This window comes from Scophthalmus maximus, chromosome 1 (genome assembly GCF_022379125.1).
Source record: "Scophthalmus maximus strain ysfricsl-2021 chromosome 1, ASM2237912v1, whole genome shotgun sequence".
In the NCBI taxonomy this organism is placed as follows: domain Eukaryota; kingdom Metazoa; phylum Chordata; class Actinopteri; order Pleuronectiformes; family Scophthalmidae; genus Scophthalmus; species Scophthalmus maximus.
The window spans coordinates 18,226,929-18,253,550 of NC_061515.1; the positions used below are offsets into that span (position 1 = coordinate 18,226,929).

At 43.6% G+C, this 26,622-nt stretch overlaps 1 protein-coding gene across 4 annotated transcripts in view; it reads left to right on the forward strand.

The window, feature by feature from the left end:
* Positions 1-26,622, forward strand: part of gabbr1a (gamma-aminobutyric acid (GABA) B receptor, 1a) — a 74,821-nt gene that overhangs the window by 19,420 nt on the left and 28,779 nt on the right. For all 4 annotated transcript variants that reach the window (XM_035629841.2, XM_035629844.2, XM_035629845.2 and 1 more), the window contains exons 7-15: positions 2,380-2,540; positions 11,042-11,176; positions 17,974-18,144; positions 18,821-18,922; positions 19,200-19,265; positions 19,487-19,678; positions 22,251-22,496; positions 23,551-23,614; positions 24,459-24,536. In XM_035629841.2, the coding sequence (XP_035485734.1) occupies positions 2,380-2,540; positions 11,042-11,176; positions 17,974-18,144; positions 18,821-18,922; positions 19,200-19,265; positions 19,487-19,678; positions 22,251-22,496; positions 23,551-23,614; positions 24,459-24,536 (1,215 nt within the window). The remainder of the gene's footprint in view (positions 1-2,379; positions 2,541-11,041; positions 11,177-17,973; positions 18,145-18,820; positions 18,923-19,199; positions 19,266-19,486; positions 19,679-22,250; positions 22,497-23,550; positions 23,615-24,458; positions 24,537-26,622) is intronic.

Sequence of the window (26,622 nt, forward strand, 5' to 3'; positions counted from 1 at the left end):
GAATCACGTGACGCCTGTTGAGCGACGGCGAAAATGTCAACAGCCCATAGCAGAGAGGAGATGTCTGTGGTGATGATTCCACAATGTCTGTGAACGAGCGTTGTCGTATTTTGTGGGAGAAATTTGAAAATATCTGGTACTTTTAGTCAAATGCTCGTTCATCAGCGGCAGCCATCTTGGTTGTTCACAAAAGTCGCTCCTCTCCACGTCACGGTATAATCCCGCCCATTATCAGACAATCGGTTGTGATTGGACTGGCAAGTTTTCTGGCGGACTGGGAACACTTGTGAAATGTAACCCGCGGGGTGGATTTTATTCTCGTGCCACCATCAGATAAGAGTTCAGCTTTGTCCAGTACTCTGGTTTGTGACAGATCAGCTTTGCCTGGTACCGTATATTACTAGCACAAACTACTATACATTTATAAGATTCATTCATTCTGTCACTGTGTTGCATTGCTTCTCATTATAACACCCCACTGGTTTTGTTTTGCTGGTTAGAAGCTAAACTCCCATGTCGTTGTGTGCAGTGACGGCAACGCAATCAATTTGATCGGATCTCATTTGGCTACTGACTTTTCTGAAAAGTGGCTAATCGTTTAAGGTATTTTTTTTAAACCTCAAACATAATATATATTTATTGTAAAACATTATTAGGTTTTTCTTTGTTTTATGTCTAAACTATCTTGCAGCATTGTTTCAACAAAACAAGCAATTTTAAGTAAAACATCACCTTGGGCGTTTAGTAAATGGTGATGATTCATTATTTTTTGCTGACATTTAAAAGGCTAATTTAATAATACATTAATTGAAAACATAATGGGCCTGACATTTGTTTACTAAAAAAAACAAAGTCTAGCTGCAGCCCCTACATCTAACTACACATTGAAAATGCAGTCATTAAAACTCCAGCGTTAATTTTATGTAATCTTCTAGAAAAAATATAAACACATTTTCAAATAGAATACAGCCCAGTTGCAATTCTTTTTCAATTAAAAACCAATCAAATAATTTGTGGCGTGCAGCCACCACGACGTGATATTAATCAATATCAGAAAAAGTTTTCACTATTGATTGTTGTGCAATCAAGTTGAGCCCCCGCACCGACGCGCAGATAAATCCATGCTGGGAGAGAACAAATCCGACTCTCTGCATATTAAATAGTCTTTTTTTAGACTGTGGCCTTTAACCCCGTGCTGTGCACCCTCATGTATTGATGCCGCTGATCAGAAATTGATTATGGATACACGCCAGCCGACAGTGTGTGTGTGTGTGTGTGAGGAGGGGGGGGGGGGGTTGAGTGGGGCTCGAGCGGAGAGGATGTAATGTTTAAGTTGAGCTCAGCGTGTAACTCATTAGAAAATCTTTGAGGACATTTTGCACAGAGCCCCCTCCCAACCACTCATCTCTCTCTCTCTCTCTCTCTCTCTCTCCTTCTCTCTCTCTCTCTCTCCTCCTCTCTCTCTCTCCTTCTCCTTCTCTCTCTCTCACACACACACACACAAAGAGAGAGAGAGGCAGGCGGTGCTGCAGTGGATCAGTCGCAGAGCTCTGGCGCGCCTGTTTTTTTTTTCCCTCCGCGGCGAATGGTTTTCATATCTGACTGTTGGAATACGGCTGCGTTAAAACGCGGAGGAGGACACTGCTATTTCCGATTCCGCTTCGGCTCTCCGTTCATGATCCTCTCGTTTTGGTTTGGTTTTTCTATTTTCTCTTTCGGCTGCAGCTTCCGATCCACGCTCATTTGCCGCGGCGTCGAATTGGCACGTCGCCCTCGTGTCCTCGCATGAAAATCGCGAGCAGAGAGGGATGCGATGTCCAGTGGCCGCGATCGATTTTCTCCGCGAGCAGAGAGCGATGCGCGTCCGCTGCGCGGAGACGCGTGATGGAGTGCGGGACCGAGGGCTCGTCTGAAAGTTGACCGACGAGAGAGACGAGCGGCACCGCGTCCTCCGCGAAGTGGAGACTACACTGAGCTGTGTTCGACTTTCTCCCCAAAATTCATGTATAATTAAACCTCGCAATATGCCGGATGTTTACGCGGGCTGAATTCTTTAAACGCTTGCAATTGAAAGTCGACGCATGTCGTTTGCGCCATCTGCCCGGCTCGACATAGCATCCAAACTATTTCGCGTTTTTTCTTCTTCTTCCAAGGAGTCGGACAGGTGTTGATTTCCCTTCAAATCAAGTTGCCCAATTAAAAAAGCAACAACCCCTTTTTTTTTTTGCGCCGCTTGACTCCGCCGCGGCACCGGGGCCAACTCGCTCCCTCGCTCACCTTGAACCATGCCGGCGATGCGCACAGGTCCCCCGCGGGCGACGTCGCTCCTCCGGACGTCACTCATCGTCCTTCTCCTCCTCTGGCCACGGCCGTCCGCAGGCAAGAAGAAGCTGTACATCGGAGCCCTGTTCCCCATGAGCGGCGGCTGGCCGGGCGGCCAGGCGTGCATGCCCTCCGCTCAGATGGCCCTGGACCTGGTGAACAACAGGAGCGACATCCTGCCCGACTATGAGCTGGAGCTCATCCACTACGACAGCATGGTGAGTGCTGTGCATGCGGAGGGGAGAGAGTCGGAGGAGGAGGTGAGCGCCTCGAGTGATGTGCAGTGTCAAGTCAGTGAGGAACGTAATGATGGGCGTTCATCACGAGGAGTAACGTGTGCGTTTGAAGCTGTCATTTATTCATCACTCTTGTGTTTAATGGTTTCCTCTGCAATCAACACATGCATTCTTCTTTTTATTACCTTGCTCTTCTCTGGAGTCATGGCAGATATATTTAATTTTAGTCTGCCAATAGCATCAGCGCAGGAAGCCTATTTATTTGATTTGTTTTTAATTTTTTTTAGAAACACCTGTTATTTTTCCTGAGTGAGTCCTCACTCTGCCTCAACAAAGGCTGTGATCAGGGCTGTGATTTTTGTTGTTGTTGCTGAGTGAACAAACACGCCTCCTGCATGTTGCTCATCAATCATTAATCGTGGTGGTATTTCAAAATGCAGCATTATCAACCACTATAAATCCAATTTCAATCCAATTTCCGCCCCCCCAGCTGGTTTCATTTCCCCCCCTGTTGCCCCCGGTTTACCACCCACGATAGACTTTAATCAAAGAGCGCAATATTTATCTTTTGGGTTTAAGATAAAAAAGTAGTGTTATATTTGTGCCTTGTTGCTGCATGTCTCAACATTGGGATGAGTGGAGACACATGAAAACAATTACTGGATATCCCCTCTGTCTTCTCTCATGAGGGACGTTATCAATCATGCTGCAGGACAGATGCCTGGAGAGAGAGAGGGAGAAGGAGGGAGAGATAGATAGAGAGAGAGAGAGAGAGGGCTAGAGGCAGCAAACAGTTAACTGTACTGGGACTGGATAGAAAATTTGCTACGAGCTTTATTCTGATTGGTGTACATGGCTCTGCATTGGAATCCTGTTAAACAGAATAGCAGGCAGACAGTGTGTTTATGTGTTTGTCTGTGTGTGTGTGTGTGTGTGAGAGAGAGAGAGAGAGCGGGTGAGTTGGCATGGCAACACAGTTGCTCTTGAAGCAAACCACAGAAACAAATACGGTCTCAGCTCTGTGAAAAGATGTGTGCAAATTCATACGCTGCATGTATGCAGAGCTGACAGTACAGTGCATGCATATATGTATATATATATATATATGTATATATATATATATTCACACACTGTTATGCATAAACCTTGTTCTGTGAAATCAAATGCTTAACAGATTAAAATATGTGTGTGTTTTGTGTGTGCGTGCGTGCGTGCATATCCACTGATTACCAGTGTAGTAATGGCAGCTGCAGACGTAGCCGCCGTGAACATAAAGATAAAGCAATTTCAGGAACAGATTTGATAGGGATTGGAAAACATCAGTGCTCTTGCTCCAGGAGTCACAGGCGCCTCCGGCTCGAGGAATAGATGCGGATCCTTTTGACTAGAGCAGCTCAAAGTGGCTGGTATGACATTGTCTGAGTGTCTGGTTAATTCCTCGAATTAAGTGGGGGGGGGGGGGGGTATTGCTCCTGCTCGGGGCACAATGTGTTTGGAAAGAGGTTTTTGCAAAATGTTTTTCACCTGGCTGGAATAGTAATGAGGACATTACCCTGCGAGAGAGAAGTGAGAGAGGAGAAAAGCAATTATAAGAAAAGGGATTAATTAGCTATGATATTTGCCTCCGCTTATTGCGAATTGTTTGATGAGAGAGCGGATCACCTTATAAGCACATCGCTTTGTTTAACCGTGAGATTAAGACGAGGGTGTGACTGGCCCTTTGTTTGCTTGCAGTTTGACATCAAGGCTGGAGAAGTGTAATTATGCAGCAGACTCTCTCGACTTGATTTTTGTTATCACGCTGGGGGAACTTTTAATGCGTCTTTAAAGTCTTAACGGCAGCGTCGTGCACAAGACACGCATCAAAGCTCAGCTCTGATTTTGGCAAACAGGAACCAATGTACACACACACACACGCGCGCCAGTTTGTGACCATTATGGCTGGCAGTATCAAGCGATGTCCTCAGCTTGTTCAACATCATACAATATTCATGAAGCTCAACACTTAATCCCAGCCTGTCCTTTTAAGGGATGCAGATACCCTGTTGTAGCAGACGGCTTGTTTCTCTGGCTATCCTGGCGACAGCATCAGACTATTTACAGCCCTCTGAGATCCACACACATGCACGCACGCGCGCACACACTTCCATTACCTGCAAACGCACACGCTCTTCGCGCAGGGCACGCTGGTTGCCATGGATATATCAAAGCCGAGACTGCAAACTTTGATCAATTATTAACAGTGATAGAGAGTGAGACAGTGGAGATACAGTACAGAGAAATGGTGAAACAAGGTCTTTCCCTCACTTCCACCCCTTATTTTAATTGGCAGCCACGACACCGTCGTCTCCCGTCCACCGTGGCACAGCCGGTATTCACAGGTTCTCGTGTGCGTCCATCGGCTGGCGTGAGGTGCCGCACATAATTTAATGCGGAAATTAGATAGATTAGATGTTGCTACACAAGCTTCGAGATTCAACACGTAGGGTTTTCTCCCAGACCCTCTATCTCATCCCCTCTGCTTTTTTTTATTGTATCTGATCTGGAGGGTAATTACAGAGTGCATTATGACAAGCCAGTGTGCTCTCCTGCTCGTCACCCGCCCAGGGAACCTTCAGTTTCTGTCAAAGGTTCTCGCAGGCTTGGTTTGACTGATTGGAAAATCCTACATCGACATTTTAACGCAGACACTGATATTAGCTTGGAGAATTTCAGCACCAAGGGCAGCGACAGAAGGCGCAGGTGCTTTGTCATGTAGTGTATGTGTGTGTGTGTGTGTGTATATAGCTGTGTGGCTGTACTTTTATAGCTGTGTACACACATTTGCACTTATCTGTGTGTGTGTGTGTGTGTGTGTGTGTGTGTGTGTGTGTGTGTGTGTGTGTGTGTGTGTGTGTGTGTGTGTGTGTGTGTGTGTGTGTGTGTGTGCGTGTGTGTGTGCATGTGGCAGTAAATGTGAATGTGTACGTGGAGGGCATCAGGGCCGCCGATCCAGGCCGTCTCCTGAGCCGCACAGGGCCAGGAATGAAAGGGGAAATGGTGATGACCCAAGAGGGTTGTAGAGGACAGACCTCCAAGAGAAGCAGCGATTCCTCAGCCTTTATTGCAGAACCTGCCAACACCTCTGTTTTTCTGCTCTCCATTTTTTTTTTCTCCCTCGTCAGGGAGTCTGCGTGTTTTCACACCTCTTACAGCATTGTGATCCCATTTTAATACCAACGTTTTTTTTCTTCTTCTAATCAGCTCATAGAAACATTGAATGATTGAAAGGTTCAAAAATAGTGTTGAATATCGGATGCCATTTTGCTTTACTTTTATTGTGTCTTTGCTTCATTTTTTCCAGCAATGTCAGCAATGTGTACACGTTCTTGGCAAATTAAGCCAGTTCGATTCGACTTTACATTAGTGCCGAAGAATAATCCCCCTGCTTCACATTAACTATACTGTGAAATATAGATGGAATAAGAAACCTTTAGGGGGGTGGGGTACATCCAGCCAAATGTATTCCTTGAAAAATACTTAATTCAATCCCAAACTTCTTCTTCTCTGCTTGCTGTGATATTAACGATGATGAGCTGTAGAATTTTATACAGCAGGGCAGGGGGAACCTTTCAATCAAGGGCCATTTCCGTTTTTATTGCATCTTTCAAGAGCCATATTAATTATTGAACTCATATATCACACTAACCTGCAATGCTGGAACTGCTTCTCTTTGGCGAGACGTCTGATGGCAGATGGTAGTGATGAGGATGATGATGATGATGATGATTTGCTGGTTTTAGCCACTTGCTCAAACTAATTGAGGACAGCAATTCTCCCTCGTATCAAACTCGCCAGTAATCCCACAAAGAAAGATAGCTAGTTGCTGTTTCAGCAAAGGCTAGGGAGAACCCCCCTCCCCCCGTATCTTGTGCAATATCAGTGATCCACTTTGCGGCGCTTCTTCGAGACAAACTGACTCTTTGAACCGTGTCCATTGCTGGCAGCTCTGCCGCAACTACTAAAGGCTCCTTCACAAATTCTCCTCCTGAATGAGGTTTCCGCTTCTTAGCTATTATCTCTCTTGCCCAAAACTCACCGGCATAAACATTGTTTCTGTCAGAATGTGATCTTTTGAAAAGCTGCTTATTTTGGCTCCCAAACATTGCGGAGGAGGTTTAACTTTATCCAAGAGCATTGGTCCCTGCATCTCATCCACTTAAGCTGCATGTTTCCAGCTGCGATGACACTCGAGATTCTAACCGGGCACACATGGGTTGTCTTTTACTTCAACCAAAAAATAAACACCAAAATGTCCATTTTCCTCGGAAGGCGCAATATTCTGCATTTTCTTTTCTTTTCATGACTGTCGCCACGATGCTTGTCATGAATTTCTGTAATGAGATCTTTTTTTATTTATGAATAGTCTTGCAGGCCATATACAGCCCAGAGCCCGGCCCCATCTTCTCTTCTTGTTATGTGGGATGATTAAGGCATGTTTAAAAAAAAAAAGTGATGTTTGTCCTCTATGCTTGCATTCTCCACTGATGTACCCACACAATAAGTGTTTATGTCACATTTGAACGCTGTTGCTGGCTTTGTTCCAATTCAAAAATTTTTTGTCTGACAGCTAGAGAACATGAAGCAACATTATAGTGACTAAACAAGTCAACGGATAACAGCTCCTTGTCTTGGTTTGAATACTTAGTTAACATCAACAAGGTCAGAAGCACTTTAATTAAATTCCCATTTCTGCATGTTGTATGCAGTGAGTAATTTGGAAAAAAAAAGATTCAAACAAGCTGTTAGTAAAAGCTGTGATGTTGAAGGGGTAATGAAAGATTGATTAAATGATTCAAAGATAATCAGCGTAGGCAATGAATTACACCGCTCATCAGGGTAAAGTTAAAGCACTGTAACAACAGAAAGCCAACAGGCTTTCCTCACAGCGCGCAGCCAGCCGACAGCCGCCGTGACAAAGAACACAAATAACCTTCGGGTAAGGCGGTGTTTTAAAAAAGGTCCGTCTGTCAATCTGCATCACCCTCACTCAGAGGAAAAGCCGGCATTTTTTTCGAAGAAAAAAACAGCCGCGCGCCGCCCTGGCAGGTTTAAAATCGGCAGCTGAACACCGCAGCTGCCAATTTTACCCAGAGACACCGGACAGGAGGAAGTGAACCGTGAAATCAGCCGGAGCAGTGATTGACGACCTGCTACTGCTCGGCACCGCACTGCACGCGGTTCCCTGTTCCTTTTACTAATGTCAGCGTTGTGACGCTGCCTTCCCAGTCAGTGACCCGGTGAATTGAGAGTGATCAGCAGGGCAGGGAGATAGAGACCCTGCGAGTCATTTTACAGGCATGCGCTCCGGAACCTCCAATTAGTTAAAGTAATCAGCTTAGGGCAATATTTAGATGCCGAGCAAATAGGACTCATGTACAGATTTATTTTGTTGTTGGTCAGTGAGAGTGTAAAAGGCAGTTTTCCAAGCGATGCCTCTGCTGCTTGTTGTGGCGACCATCATGGAAAAAACTGTTAAATTCAATTTACAGAAATATCATACTGGTATTTATATATGTATATTTATTTAATTATTGATTGTTATTAATTGAATATTTCTTATAATTGATAGTAAGTCATGAAGAGACAGACGTGTCATGTTGGGAGAAAGACGGTGAGATGCCTAATGGAATTCCGGAGAGGTTGCGGTTCTTTGCTCTGACAGACAGCCAAGAGATCAACGCACATCCGTGCGCTGTACCCGTCACAATATTATGACAGGCCGTCTTGTTTTAGAAAGACCTTATTTCTGTATTTTATTTGCAATTCGTATATCTTTACATTAGTTTTTTGCATATATTGTATATTTTGTAAAGTGTGTTGTGTGATACCTGCTGCTGTAACTCTGGAATTTCCCAGCTTGGGATCAATAAGGCTATAGCTACCTATCTTATCTTATCTTATATAGTCGCAATATCTATATCAGTATTGGTGTCAAACAGCCTGTATTGGTCAAGGCGGTAGTGAGCGAGTCTTTGTAAGTCTAGTGGTAAATGTAAAACATATCAAATCATTAATAGAAAAAAACATTACTGTAGCTTCTTCTTATACAGTATCTTTGCCAAAAATATGGTTTTATAAGGATTTTTGGTAGCTAGAAAATAGCAAATCTAGTGAAAGCTGATCAAAAACGCTTTGTTGGTGAAAGATGAACAACCAAGCCTGAGTGATCATAAAAAGTGAAGTGGCACTTCAGGTGCAGCTCAACTAATCACCAAAAGATTCTGGATAAAAACAGTAATCTGATCACCAACAAAAGTTAAAGAATTATCTTCATTATGAAGATTATCAAGGCTTGATGGCTTTCTCATATTAACTCTGCCCAGACTCTGCTCAGTTTCCCAAATTTGGCTCCAATTATTGCCATTTTTTTGGCATAGTCAACATGGCTCCGTTGATAAGCCAAACTCCAAGCTTAAAATAATCTTTCCAGAAAATGTGCAGGAAATAATTAGCAAAAAAAAAATTTAGCATTTCATGGTGGTTTTTTTTAATTTTTTTTTTTGTTTTGTTGCTGTTAATGGGTGGCAGGTGTTATCCTGCCTGTAATGGCCTTGGTTTGAAATATAATGTTTGCTTGGTCGAGCCAAGTAGGTCACATGACATTGTGATTCTCAAGGTGAGGACAAATGAAACGCTCGCAGTAGGAAGCCACTGAGCAGTCCAAACCTAAAGAGGGATGCTGTGAAAGCTTAATACAGAAATGGAAATAGGTTCAGCCGATGGTTAGAACTCGATTTACTCATCTCCTAAACTGTTTTCAGACGTGAACGCTGGAAAATGTTCCCGGAGTTGTTCCTTGCGGCAGGAAATTGCCCGGGTCATTCACAGCGACAGGAAAATTATCGGACCATTCTGTGGCGTCCTGATAGAGCACGCAGGAGGCAGGGCATGGCGATAATTCTTCCGCGGAGAGCAGTGTTTTTGTTTACCGTCGTTGACACGCCCATTTGCTCGCTGTGAATTTTCTGGAGATTTTCCCCGCTGTTTTCTCACATGGGCTCAACCTGACATTCTCCGGAAATATTAGGGCCTGGCAGGACAAATGTCATTCTCTACAGGGCATGTCTGAAAACAGCTTTGGTATTATTTCTATGCACTTAATATGCATTAGACATTACAGGTGCCGCAAGCTTAGTTTTCCACAGTCTCTACACTAATCACGGTCATGACGTCTCTGTTGAACAGTTGAAAGAAATATATCCTGAATGTCTTTATGTGGCCCAATTAATAAGTGTGAGAAATCTTATTTTATCTTATTCAAGCAGGTTCTCTTACTTTGTTCGGGACAAAGAAAGAAAACCACATACGGACATTTAAGTGAGGGACCTTCAGCAGTCGGGGCTCTGCTTTCACTGGGTTCAAATTTAATTTTCTAAGTGCACGTATACGTCCTGACTTTCTCTGCCATGACATGAGACCACTATTATTCCACCCAATCAAGAGCTAATGGAAAACACATCAATCAATATGAAGCTCGGCTATTCCACTCAGTCCTGGGTCTGGAGTGGTGATTACCTGTTCAGAGAAATCACCGGGCCCCCTCAAAGAGACAATTCAGCTATTGAGACAAAACATCCCAATTAGGAGCCATATTTGGTCGCCGCCATCATCCGCCTCAGTACGATTGTTTGTGACACTCATCTGGAGTGGGGGTGTTTTTTTAAATGTGCACGTGTCTGTCTGTGTTTTTTGGAGCCATGTCTCCTCTTCCATGCTGAATCATTAGATGTGTCAGGCCAGTTTATCTGTGACTCTGATGAACGGCGCGGCGGTGACGGCCTGCCTGTAATCTGGCGGACAGAGCAGTGATGGATCATTCCAGCCACACTCTCACCACCTAGACTTCCTGTAAATGACTTTATTGGAGGGTTGAAAGGACTCGTGATGGTGGCTGCTGCTGTGGTCATCCAGCTCACCCTTGGTTGGTTTCCCCCGCTCTCTTTCTGTTTTTGTATCTTGATCTGTGGACTCAGGTGTTGTGTTTTGATGATACACACTGGACGTGTGGATATGAATATAACTTTTTTTCCCCCTTTCTCCTGCTTGTCACATTTAAGTCTGCGTGTTTGCAGCTCCCTGCTATTTTTGTGCCATTTTACTTTACTTTATCTTGACCCCATCTGTTTTGTTTTTTTCCTTTCCCTTCTATTTCCCCTACTTGTCTTTTCTTTTCACATTTGCATTGACCTTTTTCTCACTCCTTGTTACTTCTGTGTCATTTCCCTTTCCTTTATCTACCCTCTCTCCATTCCTTATTTTGTATTTCGCTTTTCCTCAACCATCTGTCTCTCACATTCTTATCTCCTCCATTTTCTCCTCCCTTTCTGTCTCTCGCCCCCCCCCCCCCCCTTTTCGCTCTATCTCTTCGACCTCAATTCATTTCTCTTCCTTGTTATTGATCCACCCATCCATCTGTTCATTTTCTCGTTTTGTCCCCGCAGTGTGACCCAGGGGAAGCAACCAAGTTGCTGTACGACCTTCTGTACACCGAGCCCATCAAGATTGTCCTGATGCCCGGCTGCAGCGGCGTCTCTACACTGGTGGCTGAAGCTGCTCGCATGTGGAACCTCATAGTGGTGGGTGCATTCTACTGTTTTTACCCAAGTACAGACCCTCAGGTCATGCGTCAGCCTCCAGTCGTTTTAAGCTGGAGGTTTTAGTGAAGAGGAGGCTCGCAGGCAAAGACTGAGCTGCAATGTGCATCAAAATGTCAATCCTGAACACAGACATTTGATATTTTTAGAATCAGTGTGACTTACACTTCTCTAATTAATCTATTTCTCTGATGTCCATCACAAATTACGCCCAGGTTGCCACTAAAGTAAACATGCTCTTGACATCCTCACAAGTTTCCAGAGCTTTCCTGTGAATTTTTCTTCAATATCAAAGGAATCCAGTCATAAGCATTTGTACATTCACAGGTAGGATTGCAAATAGGAATTTCTGATAGCTAATTAAGCGTACAGTACAAAATGTATACACATGTAGACAAAATAGGTCGTTTTGGATTTATATGGTCAGATTTTGAGATACAGCATCTCGGTCTGCCGCAACCCTGAAACAGTGAAGCAGAAGGGATTATAATTTGTGGGATTCATTGAGAAATGCCTTTTCCAGTGTCCCTGCTGTCCCCACCGAACACATTATCATTGAGGTTTTTTCTTCAGAGGAAAATTGTTTCGATGGCATTCATTTACGGGAAGGTCTGTGGATTCACCTGCACTATATTTAAGTGGGCTCATAAATCTCAGAGATAAATATTGATATGGTATGTTTTGCTATTTCAGTGGAGCGACCCTTTTAAAGTGAAATGAGATTGGTCTGCTGCTACTCTTGGCGTTCTGGTATGCCAACTAGTGGCATATGGTGGGTAATGTCAGCAAATAATTAGATATATTTCTGCATGTATGTCAGTTTGTTGTTTTAGCTTTTAAAACGAACCCGTAAATGTCTCTTAATTTTAGCCTCAGCTGCAGTACTCCTGCTAACAAAAAATAAACCTTATTATTTGCTCAATAATCCTACTGTAAAAGCACAATTTCCTCCCATCAGAAGTGCGTAAGCTCCTTTCAGACATACATGGAAGTCAGAACATTTTCCTTAACTTTTTTCTTTTCAGCTGCGAGTGAGAATGCGAAAATGACCGCAAACGTTGAGCCGGACATTTTGCTGAACTTCTCCTGCCAGCCCCCTTGTCAAATTTTCAGAAAAAATGTCACAGTGAGCACATGTGAGAATATACTGCAGGAAAATCTCCAGGAGAATTCACAAGGAGTGAGTGGGCATGTGGAAGACTGTAAAAGAAAAACGCTTGCGTCTAGAGTTCATTTCTGAAAACAGCTTTGGAAGTGAAGGGGGGACAGTTCCAGTAGAAACTTTTCAAAACCAACAATTCGACATACCTCTTCTCTTTCCTCATTGACCAGGGATATACATCCTGTCTTCAAGTGTGTATATTTGGAACAGCTACAGACATTGTTTGTTTTTCGTGCTGTGCATCCATGTCATGTGTTCTATTTCTTCTAAACCCATGGGCGTCGGACCCATTGAACTTGGGCGGGACAAGACCCGCCCATTTTTAAAGATCCAATAATATCCGACCCACCCACTTATACCGTCTCTAATTCAGCGCATCTGTCTCTTCGCTCAGTGGTACTCTCTCCGCTTGTGGAATGCTCTAATAAATTAAACTCTGTACCGCGTTTGCGCTACTCGCTTGCCTTCCACGCTCCTGCTTTCTGACACCCCTTAAATCCATTCCGTTTGATTTGTTCATTGAGTCCATATAAATTAAACTCCATACCACTCATGCCAGCTGCACCGAGACACACAGGCCGCGCTCCCACTGAGGTAGCTGTGTGCCTACATACTGTCACTATAGAAGTTTGGCATGTCGATGAGTGTTCATAATTTGTTCGCCCGTTGCTTTTAAATGCATCATGTAAATATTAGATTCTGTTGTGTTAATTTTTCGGAAGGTATGGGAGGTATGTGGTAATTGTTTTGTGCGTTTCAGTGACGGGGAGTGAGCTTAACCCCAGATTTCCACTGGATGCGGAGCGGCGGCGCAGTGTGTCGGTTGCGTTTTTCGCCGTCCGCCAATCCCCACCGCCTCCGCCACAGTGTTGCGCTGCGATGCGGCCATGACGTCACGAGGACCCACGAGATCTCGCGAATTCACGTATGGTCGCGCGATATAACAGGGTGTAGTTTCTATAAAGAGAATCACAAACCAACAAGTTATTTCCATCATAAATGATTTGGTGATTTTGGACTTGAATAATCAGCATCTCCTCATCCATGGTGTCAACGGGGTGAACTGGTCGCTTAAAACCTCTGACCTGTTGACTTCAGGGCTGTCTCCGCCCATTATGACGTTTTCAAGGTGTAGCGCAGGGAAATATGATCCGCCGTGAGCACGGTGTATTTTATTTTGACAGTTAAAGTATGTTTTATTTTGTTTCTGTGCTCGACTTCCATCCACCGCAAGATGAGCTATACACCATGGAGGGTTTTTTAAGGCCGATATATAATCTGTTTTCAGACATGGCCTCAAGAAAATGTCCGGAAAATCGCGGAGTTTGCCATTCGCGCATGAAGAATGCAGCAGGAGATTGTCTTGCGCATCCCTTCATAACAGCAGGAATGTTTCCGGAACATTCAGGCAATAAAGTGCCACCTTGCTCGCTGTGAATCTCCCGGAGATTTTCCTGCAAACGATCAGGCAATTCAGAGTCTCAGATTAACCTAACCTGCGTGTCTTTGGACTGTGGGAGGCAAGCTGGAGTATCTGGATAAAACCCACGCAGACATGGGAGTAGATGCCAACTCCACGCAGAAAGAACCCTCTGGCTGTGAGGCAACAGCGTTAACCACTGCAACACTTTGCCTTACTGTATATGAAGGAGACTTTATATCTTTTTTTTTTACTTCTGTCTTAAACGTGAGACCGCATTCCCAATAAAACCTGTTGCTCTTTTTCACAAAGTAACGACATTCAATTTATTTGAGGGATTGGTCCAAAGTGACGTAATAAAGACACTGACCCTCCGTAGGAAATGAGAGGTAGATGCCGAACAAACAGCTAAGAAGACAATGCTGCCTCTTGTCCCAGATTTTCAGTGTCTGGTGGATTTATATTCTGTATAGCACAGAGAGCGAGATATGAGCTGATAAGAAACCTCGGCACTGACACCGAAGTCTGCAGCCCTGTTTGTGCTGTGAGAGAATCGGACATCAGCTACGTGCACCGTGAAGCGGTGTAAACAACGTGCGGCGCTGTCGACATTCACCAGAGCGATGATCTTTGGTACTAATGGTAATTTCACTAAGTTCCCAAAATCAATGCTGTAGTGGTTGTTCATTGATTTTAAAACACTTCACAAAGCTCCTTTAATTAGCGATGAGACTTTACAAGGCAGTTGCACAATACTGCATCGACAGCTACACTATAGCCGAGGGGAAAATACGCTGCTTGACCTCATATCCTGCATGATAATAAATGCTAGATCTATAAATCAGCAGGAGAGCTGACGCTTTCCTCAACTGCTGATATATTTTTGGGACATATTTTTGTCTTCATCGGTTGTTTTGTTTTTTTTGTTGTTGTTTTGTTTATCTCCTCCTCTGTCTTCTCTTGATCTGCCTGCCTGTCACTCACAGCGCTCTGCTTATTAGCTTTGTCCTATAACTGAGATTAGTCATCGAGAACAATCCGTTCTAGTGGTTGGCACCTGCCCCTCTTTCTCATTTCTGGTCTTTCTCTCTTTGTCACTCATTCTTTCCTCATCAATAAAAAAATCTCTTTTCCACTTTTTGACTCTGCCTTCCTCTTCTCTCTGTCTGTTGTCGCTGCCGGGAGCTGGTCTGCCCTATTTCAGCCCCTTCCTTCCTCCCTTCTTTCCCTCTTTCCGTCACTTCTGTCTTTCTCTCCCACTCTTTATTTCCGCATTGCTCCTTCAACTCGAGCAGCCGATTCTCCCCACACACAAAGGGATCTGTCTCTTTTTACTACACGCCACCACTGGCACAACCTCCTAACCGCCACACTCAATTATTTCTGCATGCGTTCTGCCTTCAGGAGCCTCCTCGCATGTCAAGAAGCCGCATCACTGCGCCGAGGAGGCAAAAGCAACCTCCATTTCTGGACGCTGATCAAGGAGGGGCTCTTAATTCAATCCCCCATCTCCTTTGGTAGAAGCACTGTAAGAAATAGTCAGGCATTGATCTGCTACTACAAGGCCATGGGAGAACTGAAAGACTGAGAATGGAGAAATACTGTTTGTGGTTTTTGGGAAGCTCTGATGTCTGTTGCAGAGTGCTGCTACATTGTTCTATTTCTGCCACAGCAGTTTTTTTTTTGTTGTTGCTTTATGTTTTGTCACTGTTTTTATGTCTGATGGTGGTTTATTTCAGTGTTGCTATGGGAAAGAGCTTGCAAGTCTAAGTTTGGTCATTTTCAGATTTTGACCTCAGTAAAATTATTACAGTCTAAGGGATATGGTGCTAATGAAAATCTTTGGATCGGACAAATAATAAAGCTAGTTGTCAGTTTTTAAGATGTTGGCCTACAATTGAGATGACTGAAATTTGATTAGCATTGACAACTTACATTTACAGTTCTGTCAGGACCACTATAGTCAAAATGTATTCACCTCATCGCACTTAGTTATATTTGGCGGTATGGCTCTGTCCTGGGACCTCCCTGCTCTTCCACGTGCATAAGTGGAAAGCCTGAGATAGGGAGAGCACATCTCCCTATCATACCATGAGCCTTCATGGAATATGATATCTCTACTGTCAGCTGATGTGCTGCATAGTGGCTGCGGTTGACCCCATGGCCAGCCTGAACTAATTTACTAATTGGGCGGGGCCGCATTTCACTGCTTTGCTCGTGCAGTTTACATAATGACATTCATTTTTTAGAGGGGGCAAGTGCATTATTTTGTCTTACAGATGTTCCATAAACGCTAGCATCAGACTACATATATAGAGATGCAAGCTAGGCTGCATCATACAGATACATGTCATGTCTCTATTCGGTTACTACCCTAGACTGGATTAAGATGGACAGCGACAATCTCCAATTCCTCCCATTTTATAAAAAAATATCCCGGATACAGGTGCTTCCATCGTGCGCTTTTAACTTAATTTGGACCAGTACACGCGCTCGACCAACTTTGAATCAGTCTAAATTGTCAATCATATCGTTTCACCCAGTTTTTATAGCATTACAAATAATCAAAACCAAAATTTCTAGAACAGTTGAAGTGATAAGAACTATCTAAATTAAACCATATAATGTTTTCTTTTATTTTGAGTTTGGCCCATGTCCAATATGCTATCATGGAGGAGGCGGGGTCTATGACCTATACCACAGCCAGCCACCAGGGGACGTGTGAGATCTTTTGGCTCCACTTTTGGGGAACTCATGTCGTCCGTCTTTATACAGTCTATGGCAACTGCGGCACACGTAACTTTCTTAATGAGCCGCCGAAGTAGAGCCTGTCAGTGAGCATGTGTCATCCACAATAGGTGCTGCTGATTTCCCCACAACATTCATTGCTGCTCCCGGAATCAGCTGCCACTTCCTGTATAGTTTCTATTCCTTTGTACTCATGCCTCCATCCAGTGGTGTAGGTAATAAACGGTGCAACCGGTGCCGCGCAACGGGGCTCAGAGGCTTATATATATATATTTAGTAATACTGTAACACGTGTCGTTCCCTCGGAACAAAGCACACACACAGTTTGGGTTCAGGATGAGCACTTTTTTCTTTGACACACACTTAACTCTAAAATAGTGTTCTTTAAGCAAGCGATTCTAAAGCAATACACGTTTTCCTCACCGTCCGTTAGCTGTCGGTTTTACGGGTTTTCGGCTGAGCCCAGGCTCCATCAATTCGAAAACAAAAAAAGAAGAAACATATTTTCACCAGGGCCAATCACAATTAGGCTACGCTGCTGCCTCAGTCCACCTGCCTGCGTCCACAGAGATTTGTCATTGTGGCTCCACATAACCACGATGCACATTGTACACGACATCTGACATCTATCATCGAGCCCCCTCTGCTCTGGGAGCAGCCAGAGTGGTGAACATCCCAGGGCTGTATAGGTAATGGGGATGAGATGAGAGCTGGGGTTGAGGATCGGGCTGTATGTATTTAAAGGAGACCTGTCAAGGATTTTATCTCCAGTTGTCACTGTGAGACTAATTGTCCGAGGAACAGTCTTCTACCTGTTTCTATTGGCATTTTCTGCCATCCCTCTTCCCTGCTGCCTTGGACACGCATCTCAGAAGTCTCTCTCCACCACAGATGTTTTTCTATGGGAACTCTGGCAGAGAATTTAGATTATATCGGTCAGGATGAAATAAATCACTGCATCACTGTGGATCACTTTGCCAACTATTTGCAACAATACCAACACTTTGTTTTGTAATTTGTTTTTAGTAAAACGTGATGTGAATTTCTCGTCAATGTACTGTATGCCTGGGAAATCCTGCCTGCAGTGTTGTATAATTTAAAAAAAATTATTGAAATTATGGAGTTTAGCAACACACCTCATAAGTGGGAGGGAAGGTAAAAGGAGGGAGGGAGTAGGAGTGGATGAAAAATGAGTACAGGGATTGTCTATGGTTCTCTATCTTTTTTCTGCCTTTTGTTTCTCTTGTTTGCTGTTTGAACCATTTGCCATCAAAGAAAGCTGTGTACAGAGGAAGAACAAGAGAGTCCTGATTTGAATGCATTTGATTGAAGTGTGCTTACTACTGATGTGTGGAAGGACCTTCAGAAGTGTACTTTACTATCCCCCCCACAACTCCTTTGCTCCTTTCTGCCTGTAACTTCTTTTGTCTTTGTTGTTGTGCTCCTCAGCTGTCCTATGGCTCCAGCTCACCGGCTTTATCCAACCGTCAGCGGTTCCCCACCTTCTTCCGCACGCACCCATCGGCCACCCTCCACAACCCCACCAGGGTGCGGCTCTTCCAGAAGTGGAAGTGGACCCGCATCGCCACCATCCAGCAAACCACCGAAGTCTTTACCTCAGTCAGTAAATTTTACTCTCCCTTGTACCAAATTAACACCGTCGTCTTATCCCAAACATCTTCTCGCATTTTTCTTTTATGTCTCTAACTTGCTTGTTTTCATCACTCTCTCCGTCGTGTCCTATTATTTTTGGTAAAGTGTGGGTGTGGGTTGCCTGATTGCCTACCTGCCTCTGCGTTTGTTTATGGGAGCAGATGTATTCTCGGGCTATGCGGTACACCTCCGGGCAATCTCTCCTGGCGAGTGATGGAGGATTTTTGAAGTAATTTGTTGGAATATTGGTTGTGAGAAATATTGATCAAGCAATACATCTCTCCCAGGCACAGCGGTCGATGCGATGACACTTGGGTTGGACCCTGTAATGGAAGTTAATGATCCCGCTCTCATATTCTTTGCTCTCCCCCCTCACATTCTTCTTTTCTTCTTTTCGGTTGTGTTTCTTTGTGTAAAAATCTATTCTCTCCCATGCTGCATTCCTTGTTTATCACACATCCCCACATTGTCCAGCCTCCTCTTGACATTTCTCATATGCACTTCAGATTTCCCCCGTCTCCCCTTTCAGACTTTGTTGCATTTCTTTGGCTTTTTCTATAATCTCAACCTGCCACCTCTCTCTCTCTCTCTGTTCGTCTGCTCCTCTAACCCCCCCCCCCCGTGCTTCCCTTTCATCTTGCAGACTCTGGACGATCTGGAACAGAGGACGAAGGAGGCAGGCATCGAGATCAGCGTTCGCCAGAGTTTCCTCACCGACCCGGCTGTTGCTGTCAAGAACCTCAAGGTGCTTTGATTAAAAATTCACCTCGGCTGCTGGTTGTGTCGCCCTCCCCCTCTCCCTCCTCCAGCTCACAGCTGTACACGATACCATTAGCAGAGAGGTGATTCGATGGAGGAAATTAATGCGCCATGCTAATTAGCAACTCCTGAAGTACGTGCCGTCCTATGAAGCAGCAGGAACCGTGGAACGCTGCGGTGCTTCATCAAGCTGTGCTTTTGTGGCATTATATTGCTGCTGCTGATGTACCTAAGCAATGGTCTGTCTTCATGTTTTGCTGCAGCGCCAGGATGCAAGGATCATTGTGGGGCTCTTTTATGAGACCGAAGCCAGAAAGGTGTTTTGTGAGGTTAGTACGTTTTCCTGCCTGATCCCAGTAGACTGAACCTAACGGGGTATTAGCTGAAACTGAGCTCTGTAATGAGCTGTGCGATTGTCTTAATGAATGTCCTTGTTAGGCAGGGCTGCAACATGCTCAACTCATCTCTGGGAATAATTCTCCTCATGCTTATTTATCATTCTCCTCCTCCCTTCCTCCACCCTCCATCTCCGTCTCCCTCCCTGCTGCAGGTGTTCAAGGAGAAGCTCTACGGGAAGAAGTATGTGTGGTTCCTGATTGGCTGGTACGCCGACAACTGGTTCAAGATCAAAGACCCGGCCATCAACTGTACAGTGGAGAACATGACGGAGGCCGTGGAGGGACACGTGACCACCGAGATCGTCATGCTGAACCCAGAGACTGTCCGCGGCGTCTCCAATATGGTGGGAACACATAAAAAACACTCGTTCAGCCTCTCTCCCATCACTGTTATAACAATATTATAAGAGGTATTGACGTTAGTGACAATGAATTATAACATGACCAGCGTGAAACAACAGCCCATGGTGTCTAATCTGCAAATAATAAGTCCCATTTATATTGTAGAGTGAAATTTGGGAAACCACAATCGGCCCAATTCAAAAATCCTTCAGGCACTTTGGTCCAATGCAAGAGCGTAATGAGCTTCTTATGACATGAAGCAGAGCACACCTGTGCTTTGTACCTACTGTAAAAACTAAAATCAACACCGAAAACATTCAGAAGGCAAAAGATAATTACAAACAAGCGGTCGTAAAAAGGAAAGGAAATATTGCACACCATTAATATGAGCGTGTAAAACCCACAAACATATATCAGTATACTCCATTAACTGATTTTAATTGAACATTACTCAGATACTCCAAAAAGTCATTGGTTTGCACCAATTATGACCTGTGATTTGTTTGCATGGAGCCAGAATGTGTAAAGAGAAATGGGACGTAGGTGTAAATGGGATGCCAACTGTGTACAGGAGTCTAGCAAGTAAAACAAAATACAACAACAAACAACTAATGCAATGGAGTTTTGCTGACTTTCCCTGTAGTGTAATAATTATTATTTGTTTTAAATGAAAATATCTTGACAACTAGGTTGTATGTTGTGGAATTCGGTACGGTCGTAAAATAAATTAGAATGACATTTAGAATTTGTTCAGAAGTTTCTTTGTCTGTTACCACGATGGTTAATGCTTCTCTTACCAACTGCGCAGCTCTTCTCATCCATATCAACAAAAAAAGGGAACAGAAGACGCTTGCCTGTCATGAGCAGTAATTTCATAAGTTCAGCAAAGTGTTTGACCTTAATCAATATCGGGCTATGCTTTCTAAACTCTCTGATAGAGGGTACAATAAACATTAATGCCTAATGGGTGAATATTACTGATTATCTGTTTAAATTATCAGCATCAATCTGTCTTTGAATGGCCCCCTTTTATGTTTGCCATTTTTTTTTCTTTTCCTGCCTCTCTTTTCCCCGTCGCTCTCCTCTGTTCACCTCTAATCCTCTTAGACCGCCTCTTCCTCTCTCCATCTTTCCCAGTGTTCGACCTTCTCTGAATCTGCTGCTCTATTGTGGATCATCCTTTCACTCGTCTTGTTTGCTCACCCCTCCTTTTCCCCTCCTCTTTTGCCATCTCCTCATCCCCATCTTTTCCACCATCCCCCCAGTCTACCCCTCCGACCCTCCCTGCGCACTTCATCAGCAGCTGTTGTTTATATTCATACCGCACCTGACACTACCTGCTGATTTAGGTGTTGACGTGCTGCTAAGAGGATGATAAGAATTACAGCCACAACTCCTGCTCAGAGCCAATCTATTCAAATTCAATTTCCAAGTTCGAAATTGGCATATTTCTTATAGATAGAGGACTCAGATGAAGCTAGTGTGCCAATACTGCAGGGTCGGCAGGAGCACATTGTCAGCTGGTTTTCAGTAGGTAGGGCAGATTTAAATGCCAAATGCCAAGGTGGAATTTCAATGAGATGGATTTGACATAGCTGTACTGGAAGTGTGTATGTTTAATTGGTCTCGGAGGATCCACCGGGACGTCGTCATGATTTGTAGCAATAATACCCCACTACACATTTATCCCTGCTTTCGGGGCGAGATAATGTTCATTGGTGTTTAATATACGTCTAACCAGCTTGATTGTACACCTAATAAAGCGTGAATAAATAGGTTTTTTTTAACAAAGCGAAGAGATGACATGGGATCAGTCATATTTCTTCTGAAAACAAGATGTCACGATCCTCCATTATGTAACTATTTAACCTTTTCATTCACGGTGCATGCATCATGATTTTATTGATTATCAGTTAAAAGCAAGAAATTAATATCTCCATAAGATTCAGAAAGGCAACAGTATTTTGCCTTGTTTTGATTTGTAGACAACGTCCTATTTTCATTAAACGCTGTCAAAATGTGGAAAAGGTATTTGCAATAATAGAAAGACAAATTGTCATGTAAAAAATTTGATATATATTAGCTGACCTTATTATTTAAAAGTATATTTTAACATTCTGGGTTAGGTGCTAATTTACCACTCTTCGTGAGACCAATGCCACTCGTCTCCACTCGTGCCATATAAATACAAAGCTACAACTGTTCCTTTAGAAATGTCACAGTGCAGCAGTTAGCTTAGCATACACAGCTCTTAATGCCAAAAGCAACCAATTTTAATTAGTTGTAATGGCCCATAATGCTCACATGGTAGTGATTTTAGAGGTCCAAATGCCCCTCTGGTCCGCTCAGTTACCCCCCAGTAGCTCCTCAGTCTGTCCCAAGTACCCTCTTGTCATTCCTGGAGCTCTTTTGCCCGAAGCGTCCATTCGTTTAACTAACTCTGCATTTAGAAATGGTGACATTGGTCTCCTTCTTGGTGTCTTATAGTGCCAGTTTAAAATTTGTCAACAGCGTTAAGTGTATTTGTTCTGAGTAAAAACCTCTTCAAAATCATTTCCGTCCCTTTCCTTTTAGACGTCGCAGGAGTTTATCTCCGCCTTGATGTCTCGTCTTGGAGGGATGAACCCCGAGGAGACTGGCGGGTTTCAGGAGGCACCTCTGGCCTACGACGCAGTGTGGGCCCTGGCCCTTGCCCTCAATAAGACAGTCGCACCGCTGAAGGCCAAGGGCAGACGTCTGGAGGACTTCAATTATAACAACCACGACATCACCGCCGAGATCTACAGAGCCCTCAACACAAGCTCCTTCGAAGGTGTCTCGGTAAGTGCAGAGGATGAGAAAACAGATGGGACAATAAGTACAGAAAATAACTACAGCCACAATTATTCCTACTTTATAGTTATCATATGTGAACGTCCAATGCTAGTTAGGATTTTTTAAAAATCTTTTCAATGCAGTGCAGTGACTCTTACAATTACAGATGTTACCTTCGATGCTGATCGATTTCTGGTGACGCCTTTGTTTCAAATCTGTCTAAAATGAGAAATAGTGTTTGATACCACAAAATCGCTGTTATGAATCAGTTAACTTAAGGTATTCTGATAGATGAATAATATTTAATAATTTGAGATAGAAACCTAAAGTGAGCACATACTGTATAAAACGTCAGAAAGAAAATAGAAAATCGCACAAACTATAATAAGTGTGTAAGATCAAAGTTGGACCATGAAGTTGGTTTGTAGACGTGAATGGATTTTTTTTCCAACAAACAATACTGCTGAGAACCACAGTCATGGTCAATTTCAACAAATGTGATAACTGATTAATTGAGCACAGACCCTGAAGAAAAAAAAGAATTAAGCAATTTAAATAAAAGACAACATGACAACAAATGAGTAATTGAGGTTTTGACATGGAGTCGTTTTACAAAACCAGCATCACGAAAAAGAAGGACCTGACACAGCTGATAGAGGTGCAAGTTTCTAACAAATATGTGATTAATTAAAATATGGAGAGAAAAAATTGTGATTTTAGGGTTTAGGTCCAGATCCACTGGGCAGTTTGCACAGTTGGCAATCCAGCCTTACATTTCTCTGCCAAATACTGTTAATATTTCTGACCAACTTAATCCGAAAGTCTGAGTGCTCGTGTTTCTTGCCTATTCTTTCTTAGTCTATACCTGGTCAGTTTTACAATTTTACTTTACCTTTCACAGTCTTTCTGCTAAATGCTGATCTAATTATCTGCTGGCCGTATCTTCACATCGAACTCTTGACAAGAAAGCAAATATCAAATATCAATCTGTTGATTTAAAAAAAAATAAAAGGCGTTAAATGTTTGCAATAAAACACACTTCCTCCTGTCTGCGTCTCAGGGCCAGGTGGTGTTTGACGCCCAGGGTTCCAGGATGGCAATGACTCTCATCGAACAACTGCAAGGTAAAACTCTTTCCTCGCAAAGATGTCGAAAAAGCTGCATCTGGTCTTTACAGTAAATGTCACTCATTAATGAAAAAAAAAAGAAAAAAAAATCATTGCCAACTTTATTCATCATGTATTGATTTTTGCCCTCTGCTCATTCGGAGCAAAGCCCCTTCTCTGGGGTGGGGTGGGGATTCGGCCCCCGCTGTGATTGGTCTCGGCGTCCTATAATTGCTCATACGATTGGGCTTAAATGCAGGAATGTGTTGGCTTGCGGCTTCGCTCTAATTGGGCACAAGCCTCGGTTTTAAGCCGTTTCTGGAAATGGCATCCTATTTGTCACCGGTGACATAATGAGTCTCCCCACATAGGATAAGGTTGAGGATTATTTCCTACCTCTGTTCTCTTTGGCGTCGTAAAGGATGAGAATTTATAATCCTGCCCCTTTCCCCTCACACTCTGTCTCATATTTCCCGTTGTGGTGTCGAGGTAAATTGACATCCACGATGAGACGACCTGACTTGAATCCTTGAATCACTTTGGGACCTCATCAGTATTCCTGGTCTAGACTGCCACATAAGCTCCCTTTTTTTCTCTTCCCTTTCTCCTTCTTCTCCCCTTGGTGCTTCTTTGTTTGTCCTTCTCTTTGCCCCCCCCCCCCTTATCTACTCATTGTGTCCCTTTTCTGTGCCCACACATTCCATTAATATAAAAGCACAGACATTTCACAAAAGAAAATAGCTTAATAGTGTCTGTAATGACACAACAAAGGGGGATGATATTAATTATATATAATCATCAAGACTAATTAACCTGTCTCCCCTTTTTTCCGTGTCTTTCTTGCTCTTCTTGCAACATCCAGGAGGCAGCTACAAGAAGATCGGTTATTACGACAGCTCTCAGAAGAACCTCTCCTGGTTTGGAAATGATGTTTGGATAGGTAAGATGGAGTTCATGACACTGTCGCCGCCCAGCTTCCTGTGTCAGTGTCTGTATCCTGTCTGTCATGCTGTGACTCAACAGGATCACATCCTTGTGCTTTGACATTAGACCTCCTCCCTTTGGCTCAATTTAGCCTCTTACTGCCTAAATGATATGTAATCACCCTGGATTTCCTCTAAACGCTGGTTTGGATGAAGCTGGTTATTTAGATGCCGACGCTCGTCCCAAAATGGACCTGTCTGCACACTCACTGTCCTGCTTGCTGTTAAGATGTTGTCACAGACGATACACAGTAATCAAACGGGTTCAGCAGCTAAGTTTGACTGGCTAACTCTGGGGTTTTAAAAAGCCTCCCCCATGTCCCTCATTTTTAAAAAATGTGTTGAATCTCAGGCAATTTCTAGAACATGTTCAGATTTCTAAGCAGACTCATGGACATTTATTTACGATAGAAATAATGTATATAGCCGCAGAAAGTATAAGGCGTCCTCAATATAAAAAAAATAGTTTTATTTCTCTGTATTAAGATTTGACAGTGTTACGAAGCAAATCACTGCGCTGGCCCTCTGATGAGCGTTATAAGCTGTATATCACAGTGCTGCAGGTCCGACTGCTGACCGTGTTTCTAAAGCCAAGTTCAGACTTCACGGCTTTCAAAGGCGTCGGGCGGCTGTGCAGTTCACACCTACACGTCTTGCTGTCCTGTGATCGTGATTCTTGCTGCCGTTATGAGTTCATACTAAAGTTTTATTTCGGTGTCTGAATTACCAATTCTGTGGTTTTTTACTGGCCCATCCCTCCCACGAGAGGTGACATACTTGTGCCTGGACAGAGTGCGCCACTAATCAATCCTGCACGCCACGGTGGGTCCGTAGGGACCCGCCTTTTTTTAGGCTTTTAGGTAAATGATCTGTTGCAAAGGCTTAACTGAACCCAGAGGAGGAAGTGATTCCTGGTCACGTTGGCTGGCGAGGGACGTGTGACCTGTATCCATGTAGGCAAAATGTCCTTCACCAGGGCGACTGCCGGGCGTTTAGTTCGACTTGTCGCAATGTGACAGGCTACGATGTTAGACTATTTAAAACCTGCTGAGCTGAGACATGACCTCCAAAATGTCAGAGGTGAGTTGTGTTTACCTTGTTTTCACCTTTTCTCCACTGGAACCCAAGGTTGTTTTTTCTTTTCTACCGTTTACCAAATAACGACACCTCCTTCTGACATCAACTTGTTGAGAGGAAATGAGTAATTTCCTGCTCATTGGAGCTGACTCAGTTTTTTTTATGATTAGGGGGAGAGCGCTTGATTTGTTCCATGCTGACGCAGGGGTGGGGGTGGGGGGCATATGTGATAGTTTTCATTTAAACCCTCCACTTGTTTGCCTGCGTGTTTACCAGGCGCCTCCATGCCTCACTTTCTCACTCGGTGCACGGTCGCTCTAACAACCACTTCAGCTCAGCTCTCCTTCTAATCGCTGTGGCAACTGTTATAGAGCTGGGTCTCCATGGCAACACCCTGTCCTGGTTCCTTTTATCAAGGACGGAGGAGGGTTTAAATGGTGCAGGCGCATTGAGTGAATGGACAGTTGATACATGCATACACACATATGCACGCTCAGCAGGATCTGTACTACTATTCCATACTGTACATCAATTCAGTCACGTATACGCTCTTTAATATTCATTAAGTGCAGTCCTTCATGCATCATGTAACAGTAATACGTTTATTTATATAGCACCTTGTATACATGCAATGCAGCTCACAGTGCGTCACATTAGATAGTATATAAAACATTTTTCAATATTTAATAAATGCATTAAAAGAGTTACATTATAAGATGAGTATGAAGCACAATTTCTTTTCAATGAAAGGATACAGCGTCCACAAAAGCAAGACTAAAAACGTGAGTAAAAAACTGTACTGATCGATTTTGCATTGCACTATACACCTGAAACATTTGCCAAGCTCACAATGGACATTTTCACAAAAGAATAAAAATCGGTGCAGTGGAAGCAGTGGTATCAGCTTCTTTCATTCCATTCATTCTTCCTTCTGCAGCTCGAAGGCTGACAGTTACTCTCACATTC